The sequence below is a fragment of the Papaver somniferum genome, chromosome 3 (assembly GCF_003573695.1).
Source record: "Papaver somniferum cultivar HN1 chromosome 3, ASM357369v1, whole genome shotgun sequence".
NCBI classification, from domain to species: domain Eukaryota; kingdom Viridiplantae; phylum Streptophyta; class Magnoliopsida; order Ranunculales; family Papaveraceae; genus Papaver; species Papaver somniferum.
The window spans coordinates 161,859,341-161,879,108 of NC_039360.1; the positions used below are offsets into that span (position 1 = coordinate 161,859,341).

The 19,768-nt window shown below is 36.6% G+C and overlaps 1 protein-coding gene across 1 annotated transcript; it reads right to left on the reverse strand.

Annotated features, from left to right (window-relative positions):
• Positions 1 to 13,109: 13,109 nt before the first annotated feature.
• LOC113357863 lies at positions 13,110 to 19,434 on the reverse strand. The gene is made up of 8 exons (XM_026601349.1): positions 19,251 to 19,434; positions 18,491 to 18,543; positions 17,302 to 17,356; positions 15,042 to 15,127; positions 14,884 to 14,951; positions 14,699 to 14,787; positions 13,568 to 14,184; positions 13,110 to 13,401 (listed from the first exon to the last, which is right to left on the reverse strand). Exons 4-7 carry the CDS (start codon positions 15,096 to 15,098, stop codon positions 13,586 to 13,588), a joined length of 813 nt encoding a protein of 270 aa, XP_026457134.1. The 5' UTR covers positions 15,099 to 15,127; positions 17,302 to 17,356; positions 18,491 to 18,543; positions 19,251 to 19,434; the 3' UTR covers positions 13,110 to 13,401; positions 13,568 to 13,585.
• Between the last annotated feature and the right edge of the window lie 334 nt (positions 19,435 to 19,768).

A 19,768-nucleotide genomic window follows, 5' to 3' on the forward strand; every position in this document is an offset into this window, starting at 1 on the left:
TTATGAGCTATTTAGGAAGACACTATAAACCTTTTCAGGTTGAAACAGTTCCTACGGCTATAAATTGAGTTCCATTTTTTCGTTCTACAATCCTTAAATTTATACGTTCATAATTGAATGCGAAACTAATCTACGGTAGTCGTTTGAAAGAGTCATCCTCGCAATTAATCATTACTGAATCACTTTCTTTTTATTTTTGCAGTTTTATGTTTCTCTAAAGTGATTTAGTGGGATCCTGATACTGTCGTGGATGTTGTAACAAGGTAATCATTGGCTAAGTATATAAAAGCCCCATAGACAATTGTCTTACACTCGTAAGAGTGAGACGAAAAAAAAACAAAAAAAAAAAGAGAAAAAAAAACATATATACATGGCTCCTCTTCTTTTATCGACATTAATAAATGATAGGTCCGGAATCGCGGATAATAATAGTCGATGAAACAAAAACCATAGCATCACTATATAGCACGTCAAAAAGACTATCGATGGGGTTCTTGAAACTTGGATGGCAGTATGTCATTTTGGGGCTACTCTATATTCGGGAGTTAAATAACATAAATTCACTACCGATTATGGTAGCATTTTATCCAAAGGTCTACTTCAATCGGGAGTCAAGATAAATTTGTTTACGACCGATTATAGGATAATCAAAATACAAAATATAGAAGATTTTATTTTGGGGATACTTTATATTCGGAAGTTATATAAACTAAGTTGACTCCCTATTGTGATTAACTTCCCGATTGTATAAGGTAGTTTGACCATTAAAAAAACGGGATTGTAATGTTATCTACAGATTATGGATTAACCTCCCGATTGTAATTTTTTTTGTCTTTTTGTGTCGCCTCTAATTCTTTTGGGGTCGTCCCTAAAAATGCTAGGTTATTTTGCTGGTCAGTTTATATTTATAAATTTTTTTTCCTTTTTCTTTTTTTGGCTTACTTTGTTGGATGTTTTCATGAATGTAAGGTGAGGATGTGCCCGGGTCGGCAGTCATTTAAATGTTGACTTAGAGAACATACATTTACATATAAACGCTTCTTTTAGTAGAAAAATCTCATGCATCGTAAATTGAATTGCATATATTTTGCATGTGTATGTATTTATCCCATGCATAGGATGAATTCTACAAATTTTAAATGTACCAATGATTTATGAGATTTTTTTGTTCTTTTTTTTTGATCGAAAGATGAAAATATGTTGAAGAATAGAATTTACGAAAAAAGAAGACTACCAGAGGTAGAAAAGAGAACAAAGAATTACAAACTGAAAGCTGAAAAAAATGAACTAAATGCTGAAGATTTCTTCCCAGCAGCTGCTGCTCAACTAAGCACCAAAGTTTTAACATCATTTCCAAAGTCTATATCCTTCATAAAGTTGTAATTCTTCTCAAAAATACGGCGGTTTCGGTCCGTCCATAGAATCCAAACAACGGCCGCCGGAATAAGACTCCAAATGAAATTGCTAGATCTGGATAATGTTGATCGCTCCCAACAGTAGGCTAAAGATTTCATTGAACTTGGAAAAACCCAACACCAATTGCCACCAGGTGAAACTATAGTCCAGACTTTGCGTGCAACTTTGCAGTGTAAAAATAAATGATCCTGCGACTCCGTATCATCTCCACATAAAGCACAACAATTATATATATTCGTTCCTTTACGATTCAGCATGTCTATAATTCAGTTTACAATGAAGTAAGCACCAGACTAGGAAACAAACTTTTGGAGGAATGGCGGGATTCCAAATGAAGGCATACGGGAAATTGTCGACACCATCTTCTGACAGCAGTTTAGAGTAAAGGGTCTTCATAGAAAATGAGTCATTACGATCTAAAGACCCACCTCCTAGTGTCCAGAAGTGAATCTAAAATAGGAGGATTATCAGCAATCACTAAAAGAAGTTCAGCAAGACGATTAACCTCCAGGCCACTAAAAATTCTTTTAAAATCAATCTTCCAATTATTGCTGCCAACCGAAACCATGTTTGAGATTTTAGAGTGTTTATCTCTTGCAAGCTAGTTTGATCACCTGCATTATAGGGTGAGAGTTAACCCAGAAAAGTCAAACTTGATTTAAATTGATTAGTTGCTAGCCAGATAGTTTAAATTTTAGTTTTCGTTGAGTAAATTTATGAGTTCCCAAAATAAGAAAATCATTGGCTTGTTGTCCCGTGTTCTTTTGGAGTTAATTAGGGCTGGCAGTATATCTTGGAATTCCCTGGTTGTGCCAACATTGGCAGTTTGCATCTAGTAACAGATCATATGGTAGTTGGTTTCGAAATAAGAGACCACGCGGGCTAAGGTTGTAACATACGGATCGCTTGCCCTTACATCTTCACGGCCCGAAGATATATACCTATGGACTTTGAAATCTTACCTCTTCTTTAAAAAAGAAAATCAATCCGCAATCATCTAGCTTCCAGCCTGGCTGCCTAAAGCACACTCGACTTCCCTGCAAGAGCCATGTCGGATGCATTGACATGATTTCAAGGCCTGGTACTTAACTATCACATGTACCACAGAATCAAACATATCAGAATGTTTTTGTCTATAAAATGTTAGCAGGAGCGCTCCCCATTTGACAATATTATGGCGCCACATCTTAACAAACTCGATAGTAAATAGAAAAACTTGCATACTCAAACCAAGCACAGCACCCACAGAATCCACGGCAGGCTCATATCTAATAAATTTGATTACTCGAAAGCCAAGCAATGTAAAACATTGATCATTTGAAAGGATGGCCTGAGTTTGGCGTCGGTGAAGCAAAGATCGCTTTCAACACCACGTACCTAGTTACATGCTAGTTAGCTAAAAATTTGACCTCTATATTGGGTACATGTTCTTTCACTGCTCCACTTGTTATATACCCTTCCATCCCTGGAAGTTGCAGAAAGTAGTCTTTCCCACCCATGATCAATAGTGCTGGAGTGTTTATGATTGGATCCGTTATTGGGAACCCTTCTGAGATTGACCTACACATAAAATGCACGATTAAAACTATTTTAGATTCAAAGTTTGAAAAATGTCTCTGGAGATCAAATTCCAACTGGAGTTTTAAATCACCCAAGACTTCCTCCTACCTGTATGGAACTTGCAGTGCAGTACGAAAACCGGATTTCTCATATAGAGCAGCATAAGCTGAGAGATCTTCTTCAGTGAACCAGGATGGGAGAGGATGAGATTCATCTACGTAAGGTACAGATTAACAAAAAAAATACTTGGTAAGATTCAGACGTTTTGCCTAAATTATAGACATGTCTTTGTTTTTAATACTATACATTGATTTCATGAAATTTTGTTGGAGCTGGTGAAATCAGTTTACAAGAAACCAAAAGATCATATTTCCGTTACTACCCCTAAGGGTTTATAGAAAAATGGATTTAGCCTCTTTTATTGTTACGGGACCCAGGATCTCTAAATCATTAATAAATCACGCCCCAACATTCACTTTGATTAGGGACTAATCCAAACGGTCGAATTTTAGTTTCAATTAAGAACCCTGAATATGTAAGCCATTTATCATCTAGGTGAGATTGGGGTATACCCAGATTAATTGGAGTATACCAAATGAGACAAATCTGAATCATTTTGAAGTAAAAGTGGTGACTCCATAATCATATATTTTCAAAATGGCTAATTTGCTCTTGTTTAATTAACATTATAAAATCTGATTAGCTTTATTAATTGAATTTATATTAAAATTTTGAAAATGAAAATTCAGTAGATTAAACCTTTGATCCGTCTTATGAGTTCGGTTTCGATCAAAAAAATTGGTTTTGAAAATGTGAAAGATCGGCAAGATCGACTTTTGAATAAGGTGCCGGCAAAAACTACCCGGCATGGTCTGCGTTTGAATAATACGTCGACCAATTTTAGCCGGCATGGTCCTTGGATGAATAAAACGCCGACCATATATTGGCCGGAAGGGTCTTTGAATGAAGATTATGCCGAGTTTCTTGGGGCAGCAATCTTACGGTCGGCATGTAAATATTTCCTACAATGACGGCTATAGTATAGTCGGCATGCATATAATTTATAGCACTTCCGGCTGACATGTAGCCGGCATGTTAAGGATTTCTAACCCTGCCGACCTATAGTTAAACCAAACAGAAAACAGAATATGGGAAGATGTAATTCACTTTATTCATGCAATTTTGGTTACTACATTGATTGAAACATAAAACATAACTTCTTGTCGACGGAAAAACGAATGCACTTAGCATGTGCATCAAGCCTTTGAACCCCTATGTGACCCTAGTGGACGAGTTATAGTCTCGTGAGGGTTTACATAAAGATCTACCCACAAAACCTACACTAAAACCATCAATTTTCGCCGGAGGAATCCGAGTCTCATTTATCTCCGGCATGCATGAGATATGGGACATACTCCGGGATTTTGGAGACCATGAATTCATAGCTTGCATCGAATGCAAATGCTTCCCCCTTTTCCTACAAGTAGCGCGCTTTGACGACTTACTGCTACAAAAAAAAACGTACTTTGTTAGTGGTGTTTAGTAGGAAGATCAAACAACATGGATCACTTAAAATAAACCACAAAAATACTTACAAATTGTTCAATGGAGTAGCCAAAGTGGCTAGCATTCAGAATCGGTTTTTGGATAGCCAAAAAAACAAGTATCGCATTTTCTATGACTAGGTGCCTAGCATGAATTTGTTCAACACTTCTTCCATTTGGATTCTCAAACTCTTGCCTATATTTGTTGTATACCCTAGCCCAAAAGGTTACGACATCCACCCTTACGGAGGACTGCCTTCTAACTCTAGTGTCCACATACCAAGCTTTAGTAATTTCCAAATCTTCATTTGAATCAAATGATACCATTGTTGTATGTAGAGAGCTATTGGGTGAGTTAGATGGAGTGTATGATGGTATGAGCTTTGGAGAATATATGCAAATAGTTGTGTGTTGTTTTGTAAAGAGAAGTAGTGTATTTATGGGATGGTGGCCAAATTTGGCCGTTATAGTTCCCAAGTACAAGTCAATCAAAATGAAATTTTACTTGCAAAAATTAGAACTTTGAATTCACCGGCGAGGTTTTTGTTTCCACAGTATGCCGACTAAGACTGTCCGACAGGGTGGGAAGTTTCTTACCATGCCGACCTAGTGACTTTTAGGCACCAGGAAAATATTTTCTTATGTGTATCCACCGGCAATGTATTTTGACATTTTCCTGCCGGCTATGATAAGGTCGACAGGGTATAAATTTTTTTACCATGCCGATCTTATGACTTTTAGGCATCAAGAGTTCATGCAATTTTTTGTTAAACCGTCAGAACGGTATTTGTTCACTAGCGTGCCGGCTATGATACGGTTGGCAAGGAACATAATTTATAACCACGCCGACCTTATGATGATTTTAGGCATCAGGACAAGGTATTTTTTGCAACAAATGGCCGACATATTCTATAACAGAATACACCGCCAGTTGTATAACAGTCGGCTTGGTAATGATCTGATTACCTTGCTGACCCTGGTATGCAAGCATTTTCTGTTGTCAGGGCCGGCAGTCTGACACTTCAAAACCTTGTCTGTCCTGGTTTGGTCGACAGTGTAACTTAAAAATAACATGCCGGCATAAGTATTGAAACTTTACGTAGCTAAACAAACCATTCATTAAATAGCGAGAAATCCAACACTTGTTGTCCAAAATACGAAAACATGTCCCATAAACCTTAAAAAAACATTTGTCCATCCATTAACCTTAATATTTGTCCAACACAACATAAATAAATGAACTAGAAATGCATTCATTCACCACCACGACCACGACCACATCCCCATTTTGGAACACCACCACTACTACTACCTTCACCACCACGACCACTACGAGCCCTCTTTTTGTCAGCATTCATCTTGGTTTATGCTTCCCTCCTAGCTTTTTCTTCCATCTTTACTTTAGCATTAGCTTGCTTGAACAATGCATGGGAATCCTCATTTTCAATATTACAAGCATAGTCATTGTGTTTGATTTTCTCTTCAATAGACAAAGGCTCTCCTCATACTTTTGCAACACAACACCCTCACAAAGGTCATCAACTGCTCCTTCTATTTTCAATTAACCAACAAACAATTAATAGAATGATTCGATAATGTGATCTTAAAATAATAAAAACAACTCTAAAATACTTATAAAGGTCTTAAGACTTGTTGATGGGTATTTCGATGCCATCTTAATCTTACGAGCCAATTCTTCATCAGTCATTTCCAAAAGTATATGGACAATCGGGTTATCAAAGTTGGGCACACAATGTTGTTTATGGGGTTGACTATAATTGCCATACCGGTGATTAAAAATATTGTGGTAGATCCCTCCAATTATGCTTACTCGCAGAATGTTTGTCATGGTTGTAGGGTTCATGTTTATACATCAGAATCGAACTCATGGAAAACCTTTCCCAGACTCTTTCCTTATATGTGCGCTGGGGAAGTAATATATGTTGGTGGAGATTTTCACTGGATAAGGCTACGACTTCCGTCGGAGATATTATGTATTGTTTCTTTTGATATGATTGTAATAATGACGGGATGACATTGGGTGCTTTAGGAGGGTGCCTTTGCATGATACGATCATACGGTAGGTATAATGTTGATGTTTGGGTGATGAAAGATTACAATGTGATTGAATCATGGACTAAATTGTTCGCTTTCCGGATTCCAAAATGTGTAATGCGCATGGATGATGTGAAAATCTTCCCCCTTAAATGTCTTGACAAAATAAGCTTCCACGTTGAACGGTGATGAAATCCTCGCTTCTTATTGGTCGAAATGGATCTTTTCTAATGCAGAAGCTATAGTGAGGACACTTGGCGAAATTCTGTTGGTCGGAATTTTAAAACATGGGTTATACTTTGTTTACATCAAGTATTTAACCGGTCGTTAGTAACGACATCTACAAAAAGATAGGTGGAAAACACTTCCGTCAGAGTTTAAACCTAATTAATTTCGTTACATCGTGTTTACACCAAATACTTAACTGCATGTTAGTAACACCGATTCTGCTGAACAATACTTCCGTCAAACTATAATAAAAAAAAATCCAAGACAAAGTCATGTCAATAACAAAAGATCCAATTTTTTTCGTTAACAAGGAAACGAAATTATTATGGAAATCTTGAAATTATTTGTTTCCAGCTTTATTATGGAAATCGTGTTATTAAGGAAATCGCCTTACTTAAAAAACCCTATTAGTTAGGAAACTGGGCACAAAACTATATTAGGAAACCAATTAAGAACTCGTACTAGGAAATCTGTACGAAAAACAATACGTAAATCCTTGGCTAACCAGTCTTATAGAAGGGGCAAACAAGATTAAATATGTTGCATGTGAACATGTTAGCGTTTCATGTCACAAAAAAGTAGCCTTTGATTCTTTCATTACGTTTTGATTTTTGATTTTTGAGAGAGTTGTTCTTCTAGTTTTATGCTACACAAATTATCTGTTCTTGACAGGTAAGTTTCTGGAACCTTACTCTAATCTTTTTTTTTTTTCCTGTTATGTCGACGATATAAGTAACTTAGGAGGTGGTGGTGCTATCCATGGTGGTGATATTAGACGTATTAGCATGGTCAGTATTTAGATTTTTGTTGTGCGCTTTGATTAAAATTGATTTCGTCAATAGTTTTCCTTATTGTTTTGTTTTGATTTTGCATCCATAGCCTATGATCCGAAGAGTATCTCTTTTTCTATAGGGCTTGCACTTGAGAACTAAAATAATGACGACCTTTATACTTGGGTCTCTGATGATCTGATTTTATCAAACACGTAAAGTATCTCCACCAAACGAAAGATGATTGTTCCCAATTTTGTTAAAGATATGGACCTCCATATTTTAGGAGTAAGTTCTCTCTTTACAACTCGCATAGGAATGAGATGGAAGAAAACTAAAATACGGTGATTCTTTTGCAGTGGGATTTAGGTTCATGCGTTTATTTATTGTATCAAAATATAGGGACTACTTATGCACTTCTTAAGAAGAGTATAAAGCTCCTTTCAATTTTCAATTCAGGTTCTAAGCGCCGCTTCGGTTTGATTATGCTGCCGGTTTAGATAAAATCAGTGATTTTCTTTCATTGGATTTTAATATGGAAGTGGTTTTAGATAAGGGGTCGTATTTTTATGTTAAGGTAGGTCAGGGGAGAAGTGAGCTTCACAACTACATTGGCTTTAAACTGGAGGTAAGATAATTCATATAGAGGTACTTCAACGTCCAAATTGGAACCATTTTAGGATAATCCACGTCTCAAATGTGCTATGGCTGATTAACATGGTTGTCACCTGTAACGTTACTTATTAATTTTATATAAATTCAATCATCACAGGTTTACATTTGTATGGTTTAAGATTCTACTTTACTGTTACCTAGGGGGTGGAATCTAGCCTTTCACACTTCTCAACGAGTAAATCTAAATGTATCCTTCTTTGTTGCCACCTACCTCCTCTATGAGCTGACCGTGTAGAGCAGGAAAAACAATAATGAATTTTTTTGTTAGCATATTCATAATTGTATTTTCACACGGGATTGTGCGCGTTCCAATGACCTGCAAGAAGGGGATTTCATTGTATCTACTCGGATGTCAAATACGAAAAATTTGTATATCCCTTATAGCTTACTCTGTCCCATTTATCAACGAAATGTACCATGTTTTTGTGGTGTATGATTAATTCTAAATCAATATTTTTAACTTGACAGATGATTTGAGGAGTATGCAACTGAAAAATAGTGCACCCGATGAACTGAAAATGCGGCAACGAAAGAGACAAAGATCAACTATAACTGAACTGAGTTAGTATTTGTACGTATAATCGTTATGTTTCTTTTAGAAGCACTTCTGATTGGAGCTATGATACTAACCCAACCTCAGTTACATAATCTCATTCAACCATTAGTCTCTCTCCTGCCCACTCCATGAGCACTTTTGTTATAGAAAATATACGACAATTTGTCTCATGGATAATCATGGGAACAATTTTTCTATGATTCCTCTTTCCTGAAAGCATATCAATGCATGCAACATGGCTATTGCAGGGCAGTGGAGTATGCTTTAGGATGCCAGGAAGTGAGTGATATGATTATGGTCATAGTACTACTTGATAGTGCACAACTATAAGATATGTGGTGGTTTCAAATTCAAAGATAAGGGTGCCACAATAAACAATTAATCTTTGGTATTGAAATTTATTAGCTTTCCTTCATCTTCGTTCTGATATTGTCACCAACATACTTAGTCGACTTCCAGCAAAGTCCATCTTCCAGCTCTGGCAGCAAACTAATCAACAATGCTTATTATATCAATTAACCACGATCCGTACTTCATGCTTACCCACCTAGACCGACGCCCAGCTACTCCGACCATTGTTGCCCAATCTAGTTCACAATCCATTGACAATAACATCAAACTTTTCCTTTTTGATGGTATTCCATGTACCGAATATTGCAATAATATTGAGGAGGTCACAAGCTTGAATCTTAGATCATGGAATTGCAGGAGACCAATTTTTATCTGCGGTTCATATGATGGGTTTCTTTTATTTAGTACGATCTACGGTTGCAAGAAGCCAATTTTCTGTATTTGGAATCCGATTACAAAAGAACAAGTAATTGTGACTTCCCCACCGTGTCTTATTCCAGAGTCTAGGGTATTGGGGCCAATCCGTCAAAACCCCGAGACATGGGTTTGTGGATTTTACTTCCATCCACTCAAAAAGGAGTACGAAGTGATTTGTGTACGTCTGTTACTTGGTGCGAAGATTTGGGCCTATCAGATTCTTAATTTAAGAACTAAGCAGGGAAGAAGTGTTGGTAGCTGCTCATATCCTCCATGTAGAAGAAGATGGCCTGTATTTATTAACGGAACGTTTTACTGGATGGTCAACCGTGCCGTGTATTGGGTGGAGAATGATGCTTACCCTAGCTTATCAGACTCCATATTGTCATTCAATTTAAAAAACCGAGGAATTTAATACCATGGAAGTCGTTAAGCCATCTAATGAGTCTCCCGTGCATACAAGATACCAAGATTTTAAACTTTTTGATTTGGATGGCGAATTAGGCCTATTTGATCCTTTGTCGTCTACTGACCCTCAAGTGGCGGTCATATGGGTGTTTAACTACAATGCCAAGCGTTGGGATAAAAAACGCTTGATGACGTCGTCCCCGATTAGCAAGGACTGGGAGTCTTTCAGAGAAATTGACTACGTTAAGATGTCAGCCGAATTCATTCTATGTCCTTGGCACAGCTTAAATAACGAATGGTATGTTTACACTCTGCGTTTAGGTACTTGGAAGGTGTTTAAACGGAAGACATCTGAAAAAGATGAATACACAACAGCAATTCATACTCATAGTCTTGTCTCTTTGGATGCTGCGGATTCAGTCATACCAATACAGTGGTAGAGCTGAGAACATAATTGGTAATCAACTTTCTTACTAGATAGACAAAACTTTTATTCTAAACTCTTCCCGAAGTTGGAGCAAAAAATAAAATTTGAGCAATTGAGAAGGGTCCTCGTATGCCTGTTCTTCGTTTAACCAACACATTTACAGATTTACTAGACTTGTATCCGAGTGCAGATTTGGCACCAAACTGACGTATTATAAGACTACTTAACCATGAATTCCAACTGTACCCATAAGCAATTAGGCCGAGCTACACTCCAATCATTATGATGCAATTATCTCTTACTCAATCTGTGCAGAAATTTTGAATTAAAAAAGACTTTTGTATTCAGTGATATTTCTTTCTTTGTTTTACATAATGGGAGCTGTGCACTATTTATAGATTTTACAAAGAATAAAAGGAAGATCAGTTTATTGATTTACAAATTTGTTTGTAGCTTTTGCAGCGTGCAATTTTGTGCACATTCCTCTGAAGAGTGTGCATGCAATAGATAAGCTTTAGCGGTCGTTTCTAACAATCAGTTAATTAATTTTCAAAATTCTTTTCTTTTTTTTTATTATTAGACTAGATGGGAAATTATCTTTTCAACAATGTTTCTGGTCCATCCACAACTCAACACTGCTTTATATGGGAATTCTATTTGTTTTAATTCTGCCCTCCAATCTAGTCTTGTTTTTCTGTCTTGTTTTTTGTGGTCTCTTGTCAGGAACTCTCTTCTTCCTTTGTTTCTGATACCACCGCACTTCCGTCGTAAGATGTAAGATACTGCAGCCCCCTACTTCTTCCTTTGTAAGTTAAATTTATATAGTGGCGACGTAATTGTACTGGGTAGATCTGAGCAGACAATGCATCGTCTTTATGTAAATCTGGTAAATGTTATATATGCAAAATTTTCAATTTAAAGGCGAGTTTTGGAATACGTTGTTTTATTGGTTATCAGTCCTTCCAATATGCAGCAAAGCCTTATCCCTGCAACATGAAATTGTCTCTATGTACTGTTGTAGTCTGATTTTATTGAACTTACCTCTGTAAATGAGTTTGGTTAACTCGCAAAAATAATTTCAAAATCGAACTCTTCTCTATATAGTCAAATGTTGAGTTCGGTTTAATCCCAAAAAACAAAATTCTGCGAACTTACCGAACTATGTTGTTTAAAGTTCGGTTACAACGTGGTCTAGTCGACTGAACCGAACAAAACTCTGTAAACCCAAGCATAGTAGTTCGGTTACATTTGATTTTTCATCAGCTAACCGAACAAACAAAAACTCCACTAAAGCTGCCTGTGATTTTGGATTTATTAACCGAACTGCATTTGCAGAGAGTTCGGTTACATGTTCTTCATATAATATAACCAAACTTTGTTGACCCAGTTGAAATTTTTTTGTTACAATTTTGATTTTGAAGATATTCTAGGTCATTTATAGCAACATTCACTAAGGCTATGTCCTATGGGAGAGATATCTAGCTGCTAGATTGGCCATCCACGTCAGCTTGGGCAACCTCCTAAGTCTTATGGGAGAGATATCTAGCAGCTAGATTGGCCATCCACGTCATCTGTGAGCGCCGAGCCATTCGGCGTTTTGGTTACTTTTTGAGCGCCGCATGCATCATTCGGTGTTTCAATCTCAGCCGTTAGATTTTTGTGATTTTCATGAACGCCGAACCATTCGGCGTTTTGGTAACTTTTTTGAGCGCCGCACCATTCAACGCTTCAATCTCGCTGCTAGTTGAACTGCGAGCAAATGCTAGGAGAGAGAACTCATGATTTTAGGACACCCCTTATCATTGTAGGATAGGTGGCCTTAAAAATCAATGCCCCCTCCCAAAAAAAAAAACATAGGTCCCAGAAAATGATTCCTTATTTAACTTTGTATATTGTGATGAATTTGTGTACTGGGCCTCAAATGCACTTCATGCAACAGAAAATCCCAATGGTTGTCGGTGTTAATTTTGTCTCAACTTCAGATAATCCGAATAGTGACACAAAAGTGGTTGCAGTTTAGTTGTAAGAATTCTAGGCTGTGGCCTTGGAGACCTGCGCTCGAATTTTTTTTGGTACAAATTTTGTTGGGTCTTGCAGCTGGTTTTTTACGGCCGTTTGTAGTATCTGGTAATCCAATTCCGAATGTATCTCCTCTACCCGAATTGTTAAGTGTGTTTTTGTCTCTCCTCCGCTTATACGTCGCTTTTGGATTACATAGGAGGCAACGGCCAATATTGTTACACTACTAAACTTTAGTGGGCTAATATCATGGACGGTATATAGCCCAGTGTTCAGACGTCCTCTTGATGCCGCAGAAAGGATTGATTGGTTGGATTAAAGATTTCAATCTCAATCCTGAAATATTAGAATCAGTATGACAAGAAATGATTTGTTTTTTATTCAACGGCTAGCAGCGAGGCTGTAGTTTTGTGGTAAAAATTCACCATGAAGATGACAGAGAGGACCGTAGATAAAATGTCACTACAGGTACTGCGAGCCCCTTAGATTTAGTGCAGTATGGTTAAAAAATATATCTACATTTTTTGGCTAACATGTCAACTGAGGACACTGGTATCATCACTGTACTGCAACATCTTGTGAACACAGTAACTTGTCAACTGTGTTCGTCTAGTCTTAACTTCAAATCTAGTAGAGGATTCTGTAGATTTGGTTCCAACCAGTTACGTTATTTAAACAGGTAGTAATAGTTAAGTTCCTGGCCTGTTATATTACTAAAGTGCAGAGAATAAACCAGTATTCCAAACAAGTGTTGACTATGGGATCAATTTAAGAAATCTGGAAGCAATTGAACAAGGATCAAAAGCAAGAAAAAAAAAAATTTCAATGACTTGAACTAACAACATCTCTTTCTCATTCTAAAACAAAGTGTTGCCGTCGCAAGCTTCGTGCCTCAACTGCCACTAGCTCCAACACCAGAAACTCTTTTCCTCGTGAAAATCCAAAGCACTAAATTTCTGCTTCTTACTGGTACGCCTAAAAAAACATGAAAACTTACGCGTCATATATGCAAGGAAGATGAAAATCAAGAAAATAAATGAAAACTTAGAATCATCATATTTTTCATCAAAACGTTTGAGACTCCGAGAATAAGTTTAAACCAAGAATATAATAGACAAGTAAAAGGAGTAATAAGTCTTACTTGAGAGGTCTAACAATCCTACGGACAGCTGCAATGAATAGAAGGGGGATGCGTAGGAGAAGTTGCATATTTCGCAGATATCGCCATCAGAACAAAGTATAACAAAACTGGTACTGCAATAGAGAACAACGAGAAAAAGACATAATTCCCCAAATACGTCCATCCCATAGGTTCAACACGTATTTTATCCATAGTGACTGATTTGTGAAGTTTTGAATAATCTTCTTTTAATTCAGCTCCAATTTTATCTTTACCTTTAGACAGTTTCCAATTCATAATCAACTCTTCTCCACTTTCATACAATCTATTCTGTTTCTTGTAAAGCTCTGTGAATTTCTTTCGAAAACGCAATAACTCGAAACCAACCTTTTGTATAACCCAGATGGAGCGAAGGGCCATAGTAATTATCATGGAAAATAAAGTCCACCATCTTTGTGGATCGAGACCAGCTATTAAACCAAACAAGAGAGACACGAAGCTTTCAAACATCATATTCCTCAATCGGATATCATCCAAAGACGTGTTTGTGTCTTTCCTTAACTGAATTTCTGATTCATCAATTTTTTCCAGATCCTCATTAACATTCTTAATGCGTTGCCTTAACCCTTTCTCAACATCTGAAAACATATTAAAATAAAAAGAGATTCTTACTAAATAGAGCTTTCCTTATAAGCTAAAAAAAAATATCTTATTTAGTAACATAATTATACAAGTATGTCAGACAGTGGCGAAGTCATACTAATTCAATGAAGAGACATGCCGCTTAAATAATACTGAATGGACGAAAAAGTCCTTATTCAGTATTCAGATATCCAAAAAAAATCACGGCAGTAAGCAAATGCATTGTATTTATAAGCATTCTCTTAACAAATTAAGCTGGACGCAACGACACATTTGATCAAATAGGCCAGTTAGAACTAATTCCTCAACCTCCCAACTATACCGACATACATTTGTGTTAGTCATTTTTGGGTTCTATAGAGCATGTATATTAACTTTCTCCAACATTTTCTGTTCTACAGGATCCACAGTTACACGAACAAATGAAATTTGATATATCCTCTTAACAAAAAGCATCCATTTAACAATTCATAAAACTAAGCCTCGAGTGAAAGAGAAAAATATAGTTACCTTCCTTAGCCTTTTCCTCAGCCTCTTTCTTTTTCTCTTTCTCTTTCTCAGCCTCTTTCTCTTTCTCTCTCTCTTTCTCTCTCTCCTCCCTGAAAAAAAGTAAGTCCAAGTATGGTCATAATCTTATCGTGAATTCGTGATTTATTACTAGATTAAGTTAATCAATAAGGATAAAGAAATCTTACAAGTTTTTGAGAGAAACTGCCATATGCTGAAGTCTACCAATTATTTGTTGTGTGGCTATGGAGTCGGTCTGATTAAATCAAATAAATACAACTCTTTTAGAGCAATAAGGAAAATAAAATTACTGATAAACTAGGTAAAACAAGAACAGAATTGTTACCTCAATCTCATTCGTAAGGCGTTCAACATTTTCACGTAGTGTTGCCAACTGTTCCATGCTTTGAGAAGTGATTGCTTCGAGTCTCCCTAGATTTCACGAAACATGTCAAAGATAGTAATATAAAATGCCAGGGAACCAAAAGAATCATACGGATTTTTCTGGATACTCAACACTAATACTAACCCTAACAAGTAACAAGTTGAGAGATAGAGAACACAGTAAATGCAAAAGTGGGTCTTGCATTTAACACCCATACTATAGTGTTAGTTCTAAGCTGAAAGCCTGGGTGCCTGACAATCTTTGTTATAAAAATACGTTGCGAACCAAAGAGCCTGATTAGTAGTCTACCGAATTAAGCATTGTTTTGCCACCTGACTGAGAGTACTTGAACATCTGTTCACAGTCGCAGAGTCAGAAAGACTGTCAGAAAAAGATCTGACAGTTTTGCTGTCCATGACAATAAACTGCAATTACAAGAGGCAATCAATTTGCTCAGAGTAGAAAAATAGTCTAATCCAACACGAACAGAAAATTGACAATGCTATTGCTCAGTGCCTTGTCTCAAACTAACATGAGCAGAGAATGGATGAAAATCAATAACTCATCGGGGAAGATCAATACCCAATCAATAATGAAGCTCTACAGCCTTTACTTATTTATTGCAGTAGAATCTAGAATGATAGAGGTCTTGTTGTTTATGATGGGACCATAAAAAAATAACAGTACGTTTCTGACCCGTGTGTCATGTTAATCTATGTATAATTTGTAACCTAGATATTGATAGCTACTAAGAAAGAATATGTTGAGCATATGCATCACAATAAGGGCGTGTATGACAGCTCTGTAATCAGTTCAATTCCAACAGAATACAAGGGATTGAAAGGAATATTTATTCTGCAATTGTAGCTAAGGTTTTCTGTATGCCAACTTGCTTTTCTATATCTACAGATTCAGTAAAACAACTTAACTCTCCCTTATGCCAACAATTGTATAGGCATATAAACTACACATCACAGGGCGTGACTACTCGCACGACAGACCTGTTCATTCCAAGAATGAAGCAAGAGTAATAAACCCTAGTTCATCACTATGTGGATCCTTTTGCGGGAGACACGCAGAAGGAAACTCCTCACTAAGCCAGAAAAAAATTCGTACGGGAAAAAATTGTAACCTAAAATTGTCTAATATCTCGTCTCCACTGAACATCTCAAATATATACCAATGCTAGAAACAACTTGCCGAATATTGCATTTAATACAAGGTGACAAAAAAAAAACTTACTCATCAGGGAAGATTAATCCCAAGTTAATCATGAAGCTCTACTTATTTATTGTAGTAAAATGTTATTTCTAGCTTAAAAGTCAAAGTTGACCAGGGCATGTATGAAAAGCTCTGTAATCAGTTCAGTCCCAACAGGATACAATGGATTGAAAAGACCATTTATTTTGAGATAGAACCTAAGCTTTTCTGTATGCCAACTTGCCCATCAATATCTATGAATCAGTAAAACAACTTAACTATCCCCTATGCCGACAACTGTATAGGTATATAAATTACACAACACAGGGCTTGATTACGCTCACCTACAGACCTGTTTATTCCAAGGATGAAGCGAGTAACCCTAGTTCATCATTATGAGGATCCTTTTGTGGCAGATACACAGATGGGAATTCCTTAGTAAGTCACAAGATATCCCACTCCCGAATAAGAAATGAATCTTTATTAAACAATTAGTACGAAAAAATGCGAAATAAAATTATCTAATGCCTCGTCTCTATTAAACAACTCCAATATCTACCGATGACAAATGAGTTTCTAAAAACAACTTGCCTAATATTGCATCTGATGCAAAGGTCAAAAGGTGACAATAGTGATTGCAACATCTAGTATACTATGTAATATCCAAGTCTAGTGCACTTTACTTTATCCCTAGGTCAAGCCGGTCGAACTCATTGACATGGACATATGAATCATTGAACTTTCTACGTAGCTACATGCACAAAATTCCTGTAATGTGGTTAAGGACAAGGTCCCTTTCATTGCCGCATCCATTCATTCATATAGTTTCTGTTTGCTTTATAACTTATAACATGTAAATATTTGTACGCGTTGATAAGTAGAATGAAAAGATGATTTGGTTTATAGAAATAAAATCAACATTATCTAACAGAATAGTAGTTAGAAATAGACTCTAGACCATATGCACAAAAAAGAACAAACCCAATTTCTTAAATAAACACTACATGAGATAAAATTGTACCTTCAGAAAGCTATAATCTTCTTCCCTCTTCCTTCTCACCTGGAAGTCAGAAAACCTGAAACCATACACATGGTTGAAGAATGTTAAAATTTCTGCATTTTCTTACAGTTGCACTCAAGTATTTTCACTCCACATCATAAAGGAAGAACCAGCAAAGCAACTGATCCTAAAAGTAAAAAGGTAACCATGTAACAAATAACGTACTCTTTGGTCCCAACTTAAAAATTACTAAAACAAAATGTTCTTCCTTATAAATTACCAGCATGTCCTAATCATTTAGATTGCAACATGCGGACATATTATCCAATCCAAGGGCTGTAAGATCGGGGGCATGAGATTGTGAAAGATTGGGGGCATAAGATTGTGAAACGTGGCCATTTAGCCAAAATGAACGGACAGAGATCCCGACCTTTTAGAACTATGCCCAGGAAATATTCCAGTCCCTCTCGTAAAATTCAAACAAGAACAGGAACTTAATGGAGACCAACCAAAAATGTAGCACTATCCAACTCTCTCACATTTTCTGAAGCAACATCCTTTTCATCAACGATTAGCTTAAAATCACCATAATCTCATGACTGCAAAAATCTCTCCATGAGATTCCAACAAGCACGAGTTACAAAGAACAGAACACTCCAAAAGTGCTTCTAGCATCATAATCTCCAAACCTTTAACTAAATTAGTTGAATACTTGGTATGAAAGGTACAACAAGTCAACTCTATGCTCCGAATACAGAAACTCTCTTGTTGTTTTCTCCGGAAACACTAATTTCCAAAACTAAATTTCCTAGTTAGTTGCAATTCTAATCTGGGAACTTGTAAGTAAGAATTCTAGCTGTTTATATTCGTTTTTTGTCGAGCTAGAAACTTTGGACTGAAACGCAAATCAGACATTACAAAAGCATGGAACAAAAGTCGGATATTTGATTCTGACCAGTGTTAAAATTAGGCAATGAGTTGGCTAATAATTAGAGGAACCATGAAACCAACCCGAGTAAGGAAGCCAATTTTTCTTTGAATAGTCCAAAAAATATAAGAGTTGGGATATTCAGTGACATTAACTTCGTATCCTGCCTAGAGCATGTTTGAATAGAAAAGAAGACTCGAATATAAAACAAAACAATGTTGGTATTCTTATGTTTTCACGGTATAGGTGATGAAATCATCATTTCACAGGAGAGATAGAAACCTTGGGAAGAAGTAGTTTCCTTGCAGTGATTGACTCCAAACTCTCTTCAACACCTGCAAAAATTTCAACACAATTAAGGTGCAATGAGTATTGGAATAATTTTGAGTGGAAATAATATTAATAAGCGTTTTAAGAACATCTGGAGTCGATAAAAAATAAGGCAGAAGCATTATATCCGTGCTCAGGTCACATTGTTTAGTGCTCTAAAGCTAAACTGAAGAAATATCTACCCCTCGTTAAGGAAATGGCTAAGTCATTGATAATTTGAAATTTTGAAGGAACATGATTACATTTCAGATAACCAATCTGAAAAATTCACTATGAACAGAACAACAGATAACCTGTTCCTTTGTTCCTAAACCCTAATGTACAACATCCACCCACATCCCAAGTCCCAACCAAATCTAACCACTCAACATAGGAGATAAAACTGGTGATGAACGGTAAAAGCAACGAAACACAATTCAGTAAGCCCTAATTTTAGTGAACCATAACAATCACTAGATTTCATGCCATTCAAATTATCATGGCATTAAAAACGAATCGAATCAATTACCCCAATTTTTTTTTTTTAATCAGAAAACATGTTTAAGTTGGCCCACATTTCAAACATAACCAATCATTTTAAACATTCATAATGATATTAACATGTTAATACTTCAATTAAACAAATATATACTACAGAACCCCAATTTCTTCATTTTTAAAACACAAATTTCGACAAAACGAAGCGGATTATAGATGGGTTTGATGTACTTACTGTTTTTCACGACCCATGATTTCGTTCTTCAATACTGTCCCCAATTTCGTCTTCTTAATCTTCACGAAATACTAAGATCGAATTATCGAAAAACCCTAGCTATGAATCCAGCGAACAAACCAATTAAAAACCCTAATAATCTTTCGTCTCCGTTTCTTCTTTGTTTGGGAAATGGTTTTTTTTTTCTTTTAGCCAAGTCCCGGACCCTTTAGAGTACGGCCGTCTTGGATCCGGGTCCTCCCGGGTACCACCGGACCAGTGCCGATCTTACCCACCGAATTGAACCCGTTTAGAATCCTAGATACGCACCAGAATTCGTTGGGTATAAATTGACGTTTAGTCTCAAAATTTGTGAGATTTGGACGCTTTAGTCCACTCATCTGAAGTCCAGTACATTCTAATCCAAAAAAACCCGGATGTTACAGTCTAGTCCAAACTTGGACGAGTTAGTCCAAATTCATGTATGATTCCCAAGTCTGCAAGTTTTCGATATACCATAATTACCCTTGAAGCGATTC

Excerpts from the sequence above, each read along its gene's own strand:
- LOC113357863 (XM_026601349.1), bottom strand. The coding sequence starts at position 15,098 with ATGGAACAGTTGGCAACACTACGTGAAAATGTTGAACGCCTTACGAAT. Across the intron at positions 14,788-14,883 it reads GCAGTTTCTCTCAAAAACTT|GGAGGAGAGAGAGAAAGAGA; the intron begins GTAAGATTTCTT and ends ACTTTTTTTCAG. Across the intron at positions 14,185-14,698 it reads TGAGGAAAAGGCTAAGGAAG|ATGTTGAGAAAGGGTTAAGG; the intron begins GTAACTATATTT and ends ATATGTTTTCAG.